Genomic DNA, 14,704 nt, shown 5'->3' with positions numbered 1-14,704 from the left:
TTACAGTCTAGTTTGGGAACAGCTCTGCCCAGGACAGGATGGCCCTGCAGAGAGTAGTGCGTTCGGCAGAACGCACCATGGGAACTACACTCGTCCCCCTGCAGGACCTATACATCAGGAGGTGCAGATCCAGAGCAAGCATGATCATGAGGGACCCCTGCCACCCCAGTAACGGACTGTTCCAGATGCTACGATCAGGCAAACGCCTCCGCTGTCACGCTGCAAAAACGGAGAGGATGAGACAGAGTTTCTTCCCACAGGCCATCAGGACTGTCAACTTTTATAACCCCAGAGACTAAATTTTTTGTTGACACTAATAGTAACTTATTAACTTTATTTATATGCTGTAACTGTAATTTTCTTTTGTGCACAACCCGCAGGCATTGCCACTTTCATTTCACTGCACATCGTGTATGTGTATGTGACAAATAAATTTGACTTGACTTGACATAGCTGATCATCCACAATCAGTTCCTGCCTTCTCCCCATACCCCATTTTCTCCAGAGATCCTTTCTGACCCGCTGAGTTATTCCAGTTTTTTTGTGACTATCTTCGATTTAAACCAGCATTTGCAGTTCCTTCCGACATGACTCCCTTCTGTATAGCCTCATTCTATGACTCTAAACATATTATGCCTAAAATCACACAATAACACCATACAGATTCAGCTCCAATAGAATGACATAAGCTGCCAGCTTAAAAAAAAACTCCTAACAAGAAACCGACCAAGTCACTGATATCGGTGGTAAGAGTTTGGCAACTGACTGATCAACTGAATGATGCAACGTGGAAACAACCCCTTCAGCCAATTGAGTCCACTCTGACCATCAATTACTTGTCGTACTAGTTCTATGTTACCTCACTTTCGCATCCACTCCCAACAAGCTAAGGGCAATTTTACAGGGGCCAATTAACCTACAAACCAGCACGTCTTTGGGATGTGGGAGGAAACCGGAGCGCACGGAGGAAACCAATGTGGTCATAGTGCAACATGCCAGCTCCACTCAGACAGCATCCAAGGTCAGGACCAAACCTGGGTCAATGGCACTGCGAGGCAACAGCTCTACCAGCTGCGTGACTGTACCTTCCTCTACAAGACTGACGAAATGGCTTGCAAAAGATTGACTATTGCATTATTGAGGGAAGGATCAGTCTGAAGAAGGGTCTTGACCCGAAACGTCACTCATTCCTTTTCTCCAGTGCCTGACCCGCTGAGTTACTCCAGCATTTTGTGTCTATCTTCAATTTAAACCAGCATCTGCAGTTCCTTCCTACACATATTGCATAATCTATTTCACCTACAATGCTGAAGAAATTAAAATTGTACTCAGTAGAGTGTAGAAGCAGGCAAGGTAATAAGAACAATGCAGGTAGGGAGAGTGAGATGTGCAAGAAGGAACTGCAGATACTGGTTTAATCCTTCTCTCCAAAGATGCTGCCTGTCCCGTTGAGTTACTCCAGCTTTTTGTGTCTATCTTAGGGAGAGTGAGATAGCTAAATCCAGCAAAAAACAAAAATGAAGCTCTCTGCTTCCATCCACATTATTTGAATAAAACTATTAAACTATTAAGGTTGTTTAGATTTAGATTTTTTAGATTTAGAGATACCATGCGGAAACAGGCCCTTCGGCCCACCGGATCTGCGCCGCCCAGCGATCCCTGCACATTAACACTATCCTACACACACTAGGGACAATTTTTACATTTACCCAGTCAATTAACCTACAAACCTGTACGTCTTTGGAGTGTACTTTGGAGTACATGTCGAACATGTACTTTTTAGAATGTTTACAAAAACAAGATGTTACTGGAAGTAAGACAATTTATTTTCTAATTCTCATTACATTCCTTTAATTCACAGTTTATACATTTGGACATAAACAAGTCTAATACATGCGGTTCCAGGAAATTAAGATGGGATCAGTTGCCAAAACTGATAGCAACAGAAAATAAAATGACTCAGAAAGAAACTGTATGCAGATTTAAAGATACCAAATAAACAAAACATGTATAGAAATAATAGCTTGCTGCTTTGTATCTTGGTAAAATTGCACCTTGTGTTGCTTTTAAAAGGGAGGATTCGATTATGAAAAATACTGTCATGACAAATAGTGCTCCCCATACTGGTACACGTGTAGGAAGGAACTGCAGATGCTGGTTTAAACTGAAGGTAGACAAAAAGTGCTGGAGCAACTCAGCGGTACAGGCAGCATCTCAGGAGAGAAGGCATGGGTGACGTTTTGGGTCGAGACCCTTCTGTTAAATATGTTTACATATTCTGTTGTGCTGCTGCAAGTAAGAATTGTACTATCATTGTACTATCTGGGACATACAACAATAAAACGCTCTTGACTCTTGAGGGGCCAGTATGACTCTGTGTCTATTGCCAAAGAGGGTCCCATGCTTATTCCATAAAAATGAGCCCGTGACAGAGCAGTCCTTACCTGACCCCACCGACTGAGTCTGCATCTGCAGTCTGATCTTGACCAGGTCCACTGGAGCACCGATCGCAACCGTGACCAGACCCACCACCGCGCTGGCAGCAGCCACATCAGACAGGGCTGGGCCTCGGCGACTCTCCTCACCGTAGCGATACTGGCAAATGGCCCTCTGCGCATTGCCATAGACACCCAATGCCACCGAGTTGTACACCGCGATGCTGGCTAACGGGAAAGATAGGCCTTTGAAGAAGCCAGCAACCTGGAAAGTGATTACATTGCTCAGAAACATAGAAAATAGGGGCAAGAATAGGCCATTCAGCCCTTCGAGCCAGCACCGCCGTTCAATATGATCATGGATGATCATCCAAAATCAATACCCCATTCCTGCTTTCTCCCCATATCCCTTGATTCCGTTAGCCCCAAGAGCTCTAACTAACTCCCTCTTAAATATAGCCAATGAACTGGCCTCAACTACCTTCTGTGGCAGAGAATTCCACAGACTCACTACTCTCTGTGTGAAGAAATGTTTTCTCATCTCGGTCTTAAAAGACTTCCCCCTTATCCTTAAGCTGTGACCCCTGGTTCTGGACTTCCCCAACATCGGGAACGATCTTCCCGCATCTAGCCTCTCCAACCCCTTAAGAATTTTATATGTTTCTATAAGATCCCCCCTCAGTCTTCTAAATTCCAGCGAGTATAAGCCTAGTCTATCCAGTCTTTCTTCATATGAAAGTCCTGCCATCCCAGGGATCAATCTGGTGAACCTTCTCTGTACTCCCTCTAAGGCTAGAATGTCTTTCCTCAGATTAGGAGACCAAAACTGTACACAATACTCCAGGTGCAGTCTCACCAAGGCCCTGTACAACTGCAGCAGAACCTCCCTGCTCTTATATTCAAATCCTCTTGGTCTAGTAATGAGATAAAGACTTACACGTTCATTTTTAAATATCGCATTATTTGCATGTCATATTATCAAATAATAATAACCACAATAATGATAAAGACTTACACGTTCATTTTTAAATATCTTCAGCGCACATTGGACTGTGTTACTGTAGCCATGTCCTGCTTGCAAGCGGGTCTGAAAAATAATTAACTTTGAAAAGTAAATGAGGACACACCAGGTAACATATAAAGTGTTTTCGTGAGCTGTTCTTTGAATGTTGATCCTTTGGCGACTTCAAAAGGGATCCGGTTGAGACACCAGGTTAGCGTTTCCGTGTTTCCCCCGCACAGCTCGAAAGCCTTGCTCAGCGTTAGAAATACAAATAGAAATTTACCTTGACCGTGTCGAGGGGGTGGCCAACGATCACACTTGCCGCTCCTACCACGAAAATAAAAATCGACTGAGTCACAGTAAACATGAAACCTTCCTTCCACTACAGTACAACGGAGATTACACTTGAAAGGCACCTCAGTGGCTGTGAAGCAGTCGCTTTTCCACATCCCAAAGCCTTTAAAAAATGGCAGAAATACAAACAAGTCATAGAGTTATACAGCACGGGAAAAGGCCCTTCGGCCCAACACATCCATGTCGCCCAAGATGCCCCATCTAAGCAAGTCCCACATGCCAGCGTTTGGCCCATGTCCTTCTAAAACTTTCCTGTCCCAGTCTCTGTACGAGCTTTAACATATTGTTATAGAAAGGGGATGAGGAGGAATTTCTTTAGTCAGAGGGTGGTGAATCTGTGGTGTTCATTGCCGCAGACGGCCGTGGAGGCCGTCAATGGATATTTTTAAGGTGGAGATTGACAGATTCATGATTAATACGGGTGTCGGGGGTTATGGGCAGAAGGCAGAAGAATGTGGTTGAGAGGGAAAGTTAGATCAGCCATGTTTGAATGGCGGAGTAGACTTGATGGGCCGAATGACCTAATTCTGTTCCTAGAACTCATGAAGCTGTCTCAACTACCCCCCTGGTAGCTGGTTCCATATACCCACCACTCTCTCGGTTGCCCCTCAACATCCGCCAAATCTTTGCTCTCTCACCTTAAACTGGTGCTCTCTAGTTCCTGATTCCTCTACCTTGGGGGAAAAAAGACCACTCTTGATTTATATGGCTCCTCATGAATTTATACACTTCCATCAGGTCACTCCTCAGTCTCTTGCCCTCCAAAGAATAAAGTCTTAGTCTGTCCAACCTCTCCTTGTAGCTCTGGCCCTTGAGATCTGGCAACATCCTCATAAAAACATCTTTACACTCTTTCCAGTTTAATTACATCTTTCCTAAAGCAGGCCGACCAAAACTGAACAGAATACTCCCAAGTATAGCCTCTCCAACATCTTGTACAACCGTAACATAATTCCACATTTCTATAATTCTCTGAATGATGAAGGCCAGCGTGCTAAAAGCCTTCTTCACCACCCTATCTACCGGCAACACCACTTTTAGGGAACTGTGTACTTGCACTTGTAGATCCCTTTGTTCCACATTCTGAAGGTCCTGCCCTAATTTGACTTCCCAATATGAAACATTTCACTGCTTCTCAATGGATGCCATTTGCCAATCCCCGCCATTTGCCAATCCCCACCACTTGCCCAAATGATCAAGATCCCTCTGTAATTCTTGATAATCATTGTCACTGTCTACGATACCACTGGCAAAGTTACTCATCATGGTTTATATATTAGCACAGAGAACATATCTCAACAGTGGACCCAACGCTGACCCCTGAGGCACACCATTAGTCACAGGCCCCCAGTCTGAAAAAAACATTTTCCGCCATCACCCTCTGCTTCCTACCACTTAACCAATTCTGTATCCAGTTTTCCACCCTTAACGAGGTCATCTGTTGCCCGCCCTGTTTTGTTCTGGCCTTCTCTACCTTTCAATCTGAAGAAAGGTTCCGACCCAAAACGTCACCTATTCCTTTTCTCCAGAGGTGCAGCCTGACCTGCTGAGTTACTCCAGCACTTTGTGTCTATTTTCTGTATCCAGTTGACTAGCTCTCCCTGCAACCCATGCGATCTAACCTTCCAGGGCTTACTCACCACACAATGATGTCTCAAAGGCCTTGCTGATGCCCATATAACAATGGCTATGATCCTGCCCGTATCAACCTTCTTGGTTACTTCTTCAAAAAACTCAATCAAATTCATGAAACATGATTTCTCATACACAAAACCATGACGATTTGCCCTAATCAACCCATCTTTCCAAATGTATGTATATCTTATCTTTGATCTCAGCCATCAAAATCCTCTCCTGGAACTTATCTACCAGAGAAGATAAGTTAATGCTCTATAGTTCCTAGACTTTTCTTTACAACCTATCTTAAATCAAGGCACACATTAGCCACCTCCAGTCATCCACACCTCACCCCTGTATAACAAAGATTCATGTATCTCAGCCAGGACTCCCACAACATGGTTTCAGCTCGAGAGTTAAGAGTGCTTGATTGTCACATGTCCCGAAATGGAACAATTAAGTTCTTATCTACAGCAGCACCACAGATATGTAAACATAGTACTCTAGCTCCCCAAAGTACCAATAGAAACAAGGAACTGCAGATGCTGGTTTACGAAAAATGACACGAAATGATGGAGTAACTCAGCAGGTCAGGCAGCATCTCCGGAGAACATGGAATGTTTTGAGTTAGGGCCCTTCTTCTGACCTGAAACGTCACCTATCCGGTCAAAGAGCATCTCTGGGGAATATGGATAGGTGATGTTCTGGGTCAGAAGAAAGGTCCCGACTCGAAACGTCACCTATCCATGTTCTCCAGAGATGCTGCCTGACTTGTTAAGTTACCCCAGCACATTGTATCCTTCCTTGGAGATCAGACCCTGGAGATTTATCTACATTCATACATTTATCTACAGCTAGGCACGTTCACTGACATCACCATTAACGTTTCAGTTTACCCCAGTCCTCTTGTCTGTCTCCACAGTAAAACCAGAGGAGAAATATTCAAGGCCCATGCCCTTTGGCTCCAGACATAGCTCACTTTGGTTTCTCAGGGTCTATATTCTCCCTCTTGTCACCCTCTTCCTTTAATATCTGTATACAATCCCTTTGGACTTCCATTAATCCTTTCTGCCAGAACTATCTCATGCCCACTTTTTTTGCCACCCTGATTTCTTAAATATGCTCCTCAATCCTCCATGCTCCTCCAGGGATACACCTGATTCAAGTTGCCTATAGTCTGACACTTAGCTCTGTGCAGCAAGGAACTGCAGATGCTGGTTCAAATCGAAGATAGACACAAAATGCATGGAGTAACTCAGCGGGACAGGCAGCATCTCTGGAGAGAAGGAATGGGTGACGTTTCGGGTCTGTTTTACTGACTCGAAGAAGGCACCCGAGCCTAAACGCCACCCATCCATTCCCTCCACAGATGCTGCCTGCCCTCACCGAGTTACTTTGTGCTGGAGTCAATATCTCGACTCATCCAAAGTTGGTTGCCCTTGGCTTGGCTCAACAGAAACATCCATGCCCAGACCCTCACTATCATCTCACCTTTTAAAAGGCCTCCCACTCTCCGGACTTCCCCCTTTGAGCGCAAATATCCCACTCCAAGCAACTTCTGCAAGTGCAGATTGAAATGTATTTCCCACTTGGATGGAACCACCATGAGACGACGTAAAGCCGGACAAAGAAACTTGGCACCGAAGTGACCGCTTGGGAGTAAATTAACTTGAGCAAAAAGGTCAATAGAAGTCCTAACTAATCATTTCATTTGTCATTGTACTGTTTAGTTGGGTTGTTTTTTTGCACCACTACAGATTGCTCTGCAGGCTTTGCACAATGCTGTTGCTTTGTACCCACTGCACTGTCGCATTGACTACTGTACAGACAACCAACCAACCACATGTTTCACGCTTTAAAAATCAGCACGTCATTCAAAAACCCGATGCGAACTGTTAAAAGGTGTTGTTACCTCCGATCCATCCCGCGATGAAATCGTCGACCTGAACGCAAGCCATTTAAAAGCCCTTGCAGGGGGTCCAAGCAGCGGCCACGACCCGGCTGAATAAGGGAAATGGATGAAATTCACCGGCTTGCCGCCACACTTTGCACTTGTGCTTCCCAGTCTGGCTTGCTTTCTTTTTTTTGTTGTTGTTGTTGCATGCAGTGAGCTCCGGGCAGCAAGGAGACAGGACGGGTCAGTGGGCGCTGTCTCTGGCACCGCCTCCACTGACTGAGTGGGAGAATGAACATCGCTGGAGACCGGGCGGAGGGAGCAAGGCAAGGGGGCGGGAGCCCGGCTCGGCTGCCAGAGTGGGGGGACCAGTGGGAGGAGAGGGCTCGGGTGATACAGACTAAAGTGGGAGGGGAGGGGAGGGGAGGGGAGGAGAGAGGGGGTCGACATGGCACACGTATTTCAAACCCGCTTGCATTCTCCCCGCCTTGTGCTCCCATTGCCAATACCAAAGCCACTAAATCTTTCACCACGACGCACCTCCCTCCCCTCTCTCACAACAAAGACCAGCAGCCTCTCTCTCACACCACCCGAACTCCCTCTAACACCCTCACCCGATCTCTCACACGCACACGAGACCCCTCCCCTCTCTCACACCTCCGATCCACTCCCACACCCCCTCCCTCTCTCACAGACACCGCCTCCTCCCTCTCTCACACACCACCCCCTCCCCTCCTCCCCTCTCTCACACCACCCCCTCCCCTCTCCTCTCTCACACCACCCCCTCCCCTCTCTCACACCACCCCCTCCCCTCTCCTCTCTCACACCACCCCCTCCCCTCTCTCACACCACCCCCTCCCCTCTCCTCTCTCACACCACCCCCTCCCCTCTCTCACACCACCCCCTCCCCTCTCTCACACCACCTTCCTCCCCTCTCTCACACCACCCCCTCCCCTCCCCTCTCTCACACCACCCCCTCCCCTCTCCTCTCTCACACCACCCCCTCCCCTCTCTCACACCACCCCCTCTCCCCTCTCTCACACCACCTTCCTCCCCTCTCTCACACCACCCCCTCCCCTCTCCTCTCTCACACCACCCCCTCCCCTCTCTCACACCACCCCCTCCTCTCTCTCACACCACCCCCTCCCCTCCCCTCTCTCACACCACCCCCCTCCCCTCTCTCACACCACCTTCCTCCCCTCTCTCACACCACCCCCTCCCCTCTCTCACACCACCCCCTCCTCTCTCACACCACCCCCTCCCCTCTCTCACACCACCTTCCTCCCCTCTCTCACACCACCCCCTCCCCTCTCTCACACCACCCCCTCCCCTCCCCCCCCCCCAGTCTCCAAACACTGCCTGCCCCGTCGTGTTACTCCAGCATTTACAATACAATACAAACTTTATTGTTATTGTGCAGTGTACAGGTACAGAGACAACGAAATGCAGTTAGCATCTTAACCAGAGTGCATGTGATGGAATAGTAAAACATATAATTTTGTGTCTATCTTCGGTGTACATCAGCATCTGCAGTTCCCTTCTTACACCAGTGATATTTCACTGGATCTTTAGGTGGATGAAACTTACAACCAGTTACTCTGATATTCAGCCACCTTTTTTTCTCCAATGTTTCGAAGCTTACGGATAAGCGTGGGGTCCAATTTTATTTGTGAACAAAATTTCCCCTCTAAGCTCAGTTCATGCACAGTCGTCCGTCCCGTCCCCGTACTGCATCTGTTGGGGATGAAGGTAAAATGAGCACTGGAACAATGCTGTTGATTTTTCTGCATAGTCGTCCACATAGCATCGATTTCAGCTCTCTAAAATCTTCCTATTTATAGATTTGTCCAAGTGTCCTTTAAAAGTGCTAATTGTATCAGCTTTTATCATTTCTTCTGGCAGCTCATTCCAGATAAAGACTGCCCTCTGAGTGAAAAAGTGGCCCATGAGATCTCTCGAAAATCTCTCCCATCTCAACATAAATCTTTGCCCGCTAGTTTTTGCATCCTCTACACTGGGGAAAAATTACTGTGAGCATTCACTTTGCCTGTGCCCCTCATAATCCTGTACACATGCTCCCATTCTTCAGTCTTGCACTAATATTTTTGCTAATATTCTTTATCATTCTTTATCAAGTTTGCTGATGACACTGTGGTGGTGGGCCGGATCTCCAACAACGATGAGAAGGCCTACCGGGAGGAGGTGGCTGATCTGGCACTCTGGTGTCAGGACAATAGCCTCCTCTTGAATGTCACTAAAACAAAGGAGCTGATTGTGGACTTCAGAAGGGCTAAACATCCAAGGACGTACACGCCACTGGAGATAAATGGGTCTATTGTGGATAGGGTGAGCAGTTTTAAATACTTGGGAGTCCGCATCGCAGAGGATCTGACGTGGACAACGCACATCGCCGCACTGGTGGGTAAGGCTAAGCAGCGCCTTTACCACCTTAGACAACTGAGGAAATTCAGAGTGTCTCTGAGGATCCTTCATTGCTTCTACTCTGGGGCTGTAGAGAGCATCCTGTCCGGCAACATTACAGTCTGGTTTGGGAACAGCTCTGCCCAGGACAGGATGGCCCTGCAGAGAGTAGTGCGTTCGGCAGAACGCACCATGGGAACTACACTCGTCCCCCTGCAGGACCTATACATCAGGAGGTGCAGATCCAGAGCAAGCAAGATCATGAGGGACCCCTGCCACCCCAGCAACGGACTGTTCCAGATGCTACGATCAGGCAAACGTCTCCGCTGTCACGCTGTGAAAACGGAGAGGATGAGACGGAGCTTTTTCCCACAGTCCATCAGGACTGTCAACTTTTATAACCCCAGAGACTAAATTTTTGTCGACACTAATAGTAACTTATTAACTTTATTTATATGCTGTAACTGTAATTCATTTTGTGCACAACCCGCAGGCATTGCCACTTTCATTTCACTGCACATCGTGTATGTGTATGTGACAAATAAATTTGACTTGACTTGACTTGACATTTCACTGTCTTGTAGAATACGTGCGTAGATTATAAATAATTTTGTATGATTGATGTTTTTTATTTTTATCTGATTCTGTGTGCCTGGATACAGCTGTCACAAGATTTGTCATTGTTCATGTACCTCACGGTACTTGTGCATTTGACAATAAACTCGAGGTGGCTTGACTCAACATTAGGATTCAGACAACAGATCCTTAAGCCTTGACCCAGAATATCCAAGTGCTTCTTTTTGACTTATCATAAATGGAGAGTTTCCAACCCTTCTTAAATAGTTCACATAATATATTTTTTTTAATTACCATGCATAACTGGAAATTAATTCAAAACAAAGACAAAGTAAAGCACGTTGGCGCGGCGGTAGAGTTGCTGCCTCACAACGCTTACAGTGCCAGAGACCTGGGTTTGATCCTGGCTACGGGTGCTTGTCTGTACGGAGTTTGTACGTTCTGCCTGTGGCCTGCGTGGGTTTTCTCCGAGAACTTTGGTTTTCTTCTGCACTCCAAGGACATACAGGTTTGCAGGTAAATTGGCTTGGTATAAATGTAATAAATGTCCCTAGTGTAGGATAGTGTTAATGTGCGGGGATCACCGGTCGGTGCGGATTCGGTGGGCCGAAGGGCCTGTTTCCGCGCTGTATCTCTAAACTAAACTGAACTAAATGAAAGAAGACCAGAAAAATAACAAACTGCTTTACTTTTACAATCAAGATCATCAACCATGTTCAACTCAGCCCAGCCCCCCCTCCATCACAATCAATCCGAAGAAGAATCCCGAGCTAAAGTGTCAGCAGCTCGACCTGCTGAGTTACTCCAGCTTTTTGTGTCTATCTTCAACTGATTAGTGCCCTGTAAGTTAAGGTAGTTATCCCTGGGGAAAAGCCCTAATGCTGGAGATGTAATATTTACTGCCCCTCAGCTCTACATGCCTTCCACTGCTTTTGGGATCAAAGTATTTTCTTATCGGACGTTTCTACATATGTAATGGATAATGAAAGCAACTGAATATATACTGGGTGCTATTAACACCTTGGTCTAACCCTAGCTGCAAAATACTTCTGAACCTTACAGCTGGTGAAAGTATTAGCAATCGATCACACATTCCTCTAACTGCTTTCTTCTATATGAACTACAAGGTTCTATTTAAAGAAAGAGGCACAAATTGCTGGAGTAACTCAGTGGGTCAGGCAACCTCCCTGGAGAACATGGATAGGTGATGTTTTGGGTCCGGACCCTTCTTCAGACTGATTGCATGTATGGGGGAAGAGGAATAAAGCTAGAGATGCTGCGTGTCCCGTTGAGTTACTCCAGCACTTTGTGTCTATCTTTGGTGCAAACCAGCATCTGTAGTTCTTTGTTAAGTTATAGATGAACACAGGTAAGGGGGGGGAAGGGGGGGGGGGGGGGGTTTGTTCGGTGGATGGTTGGACGGACTGGGAGAGCAGTAAAGACAGAAGCAGAAAGAGATAATGGTATGAGATTGGGTGGATGCAATCCTTTAATGAAGCAGAGGTGGATTTGAAAACAGTAGAAACTGCAGATAGGACACAAAGTGCTGGAGTAACTCAGAGGGTTAGGCAGCATCTCTGGAGAAGGGCCCAAAATGTCACCTATCCTCCTTGATAAGGGTGTCAGGGGTTATGGGGAGAAGGCAGAAGAATCGGGTTAAGAGGGAAAGACAGATCAGCCATGATGGAATGGTAGAGTAGACTTGATGGGTTGAAATGCCTAATTCTGCTCCAATCACTTATGAACTTATCCATGTTGTCCAGGGATGTGGCCTGACCCGCTGAGTTAACCCAGCACTTTGTGTCCTTGTATTTACCAGCATTTGCAGTTCCTTGTTTCTACAGAAACTGCAGATGCTGGAATCCTGAGCAAAACACATGATCTGAGTATTGGAGAAACTCAACCGGTCCGGCAGCTTCTGGGGAGGGTGTCACCCTGCTCCTATCCCCTCCATCGGATATATCCTGCTCCTCTTTCCCCTCCGCTCATCCCGAGTCACCCATTTTCCTGTCCCACTCCTTTCACTCCCCCGTATCCCTTTCCTGGTGGAATTAATTTTCACAGAAGGCTGTGGAGGCCAAGTCAATGGATATTTTTAAGGCAGAGATAGATAGATTCTTGATTAGTACAGGTGTCAGGGGTTATGTTGGGAAGGCAGGAGAAGGGAGTTTGGAGGGAGAGCTAGATCAGCCATGATTGAATGGCGTAGTATTGATGGGCCGAATGGCCTAATTCTGCTGCTATCACTTACGAACATGAACTTTCCACACACATCCCTCCCTCAGGCTTTATATTTCACTCTTTTTTGCTCCTTATCTGATACCCTTTTGCATCCTTTACACTTGTCCTTGTCATTTACTCCACCCATTTGCCAAGCAAATCCGGCATCACCTGTAACCTACCTATTGCGTGCCAGGTTTTATCGCCACTGACAGCTCCCTTTCCAGCTTGTTCTCCTCCACTCCACTCAGTCTGAGGGAGGGTCCTGACTCGAAATGTCCACCATCTATATACTAAAACTCTCGTTTGTCTGTTTATTTGATCCTGAATTACAGCCAAAACGGTACACGACAGCGCGACAATTTTAGGCCCATCTTACTCACCGTTGTCCCTTTGGTGCTAATGGAAGAAGTTTCATTGAATTCGGTGTTATATTTTTTAAGTTATTCACATTTTAAAGTTTAAATTTATCTCCTAGGGAGGATGGGGCGGGAGGCAGGGGGAGGGTGGAGGGAGGGGAGGCAGGGAGGGAGTATAAGGGGGGTTGAGGGGGATGGAGTGGAGGGGAAGGGGAATGGGGGGAGGGGAAGGGGAGGACGAAGGGGTGGAGGGGGAGCAGGAGAGGGTGCTGCATTAATGCAGGAGAGATTTGGGCCCAACGGGTCCACTTGGTCTAGTACGTTTGAAAGCTCAACCCTTGACCATCAAAGCCAGACTGCTTCAGCTTGAGAGGGGAATGGAACTGGCGATGGTGGTGCGGGATAAATGCAATGAATTGTGATTTCACAATATATCTTAGGAATGATGGAGAGATGTGAGAACAGAACCAGATGGCAGGCGTGTGATGAACTCACAGAATCATTACAGAAATGCAGTTTTATTATCAAGCCTCTGCCTGTTTTTTGTGCAAAATAAAATCAATTTCCCCAATTTATAGAATCAGAATAGTTCCATGTGATTTTTCCTGAAGAGCCAGAGGGAGTAAACAGTCTCCCATTTACCTCTGGTTTAGGAGGCTGCACCTCCATTCCACAGTCAGATCTGCAGAAAGAACATTATTCTAATTAAGAATGGAGAAACAAGGAACCACAGATGCCGGTTAATACACAAAAGGGCACAAAGTGCTGGAGTAACTCAGCAAGGTATTTATTCACAAAATGCTGGAGTAACTCAGCAGGTCAGGCAGCATCTCAGGAGAGAAGGAATGGGTGACGTATCGGGTCGAGACCCTTCTTCAGACTGACCCGAAACGTCACCCATACCTTCTCTCCTGAGACGCTTCCTGACCTGCTGAGTTACTCCAGCATTTTGTGAATAAATACCTTCGATTTGTACCAGCATCTGCAGGGGACTAGAGGTAAAAGAGCCATTAGGAGGCAGTGATCACAACATGATAAGTTTTACTCTGCAAATGGAAAGGCAGAAGGGAAAATCGGAAGTGTCGGTATTACAGTATAGCAAAGGGGATTACAGAGGCATGAGGCGGGAGCTGGCCAAAATTGATTGGAAGGAGGCCCTAGCAGGGAAGACGGTAGAACAGCAATGGCAGGTATTCCTGGGAATAATGCAGAGGTTGCAGGATCAATTTATTCCAAAGAGGTGGAAAGACTCTAAGGGGAGTAAGAGACACCTGTGGCTGACAAGGGAAGTCAGGGACAGCATAAAAATTAAGGAGAGGAAGTATAACATAGCAAAGAAGAGTGGGAAGACAGAGGATTGGGACTCTTTTAAAGAGCAACAAAAGTTAACTAAAAAGGCAATACGGGGAGAAAAGATGAGGTACGAGGGTAAACTAGCCAATAATATAAAGGACAATAGACAATAGACAATAGACAATAGGTGCAGGAGTAGGCCATTCAGCCCTTCGAGCCAGCACCGCCATTCAATGCGATCATGGCTGATCACTATCAATCAGTACCCCGTTCCTGCCTTCTCCCCATACCCCCTCACTCCGCTATCCTCAAGAGCTCTATCCAGCTCTCTCTTGAAAGCATCCAACGAACTGGCCCCCACTGCCTTCTGAGGCAGAGAATTCCACACCTTCACCACCCTCTGACTGAAAAAGTTCTTCCTCATCTCCGTTCTAAATGGCCTACCCCTTATTCTCAAACTGTGGCCCCTTGTTCTGGACTCCCCCAACATTGGGAACATGTTATCTGCCTCTAATGTGTCCAATCCCCTAAT

The 14,704-nt window shown here is 46.6% G+C and overlaps 1 protein-coding gene across 1 annotated transcript in view; it reads right to left on the bottom strand.

Annotated features, from left to right (window-relative positions):
* slc25a48 (solute carrier family 25 member 48) overlaps positions 1–7,497 on the bottom strand; it is a 36,089-nt gene extending 28,592 nt beyond the window's left edge. The window contains exons 1-4 of the mRNA XM_078411406.1: positions 7,322–7,497; positions 3,722–3,765; positions 3,451–3,522; positions 2,445–2,700 (exon numbers count right to left, since the gene is read on the bottom strand). Of these exons, the coding sequence (XP_078267532.1) occupies positions 2,445–2,700; positions 3,451–3,522; positions 3,722–3,765; positions 7,322–7,367 (418 nt within the window). The 5' untranslated portion in view covers positions 7,368–7,497. The remainder of the gene's footprint in view (positions 1–2,444; positions 2,701–3,450; positions 3,523–3,721; positions 3,766–7,321) is intronic.
* Positions 7,498–14,704: the final 7,207 nt, after the last annotated feature.

This window comes from Rhinoraja longicauda, chromosome 14 (assembly GCF_053455715.1).
Source record: "Rhinoraja longicauda isolate Sanriku21f chromosome 14, sRhiLon1.1, whole genome shotgun sequence".
In the NCBI taxonomy this organism is placed as follows: domain Eukaryota; kingdom Metazoa; phylum Chordata; class Chondrichthyes; order Rajiformes; family Arhynchobatidae; genus Rhinoraja; species Rhinoraja longicauda.
This window is presented reverse-complemented; position numbering and strand designations above follow the sequence as displayed.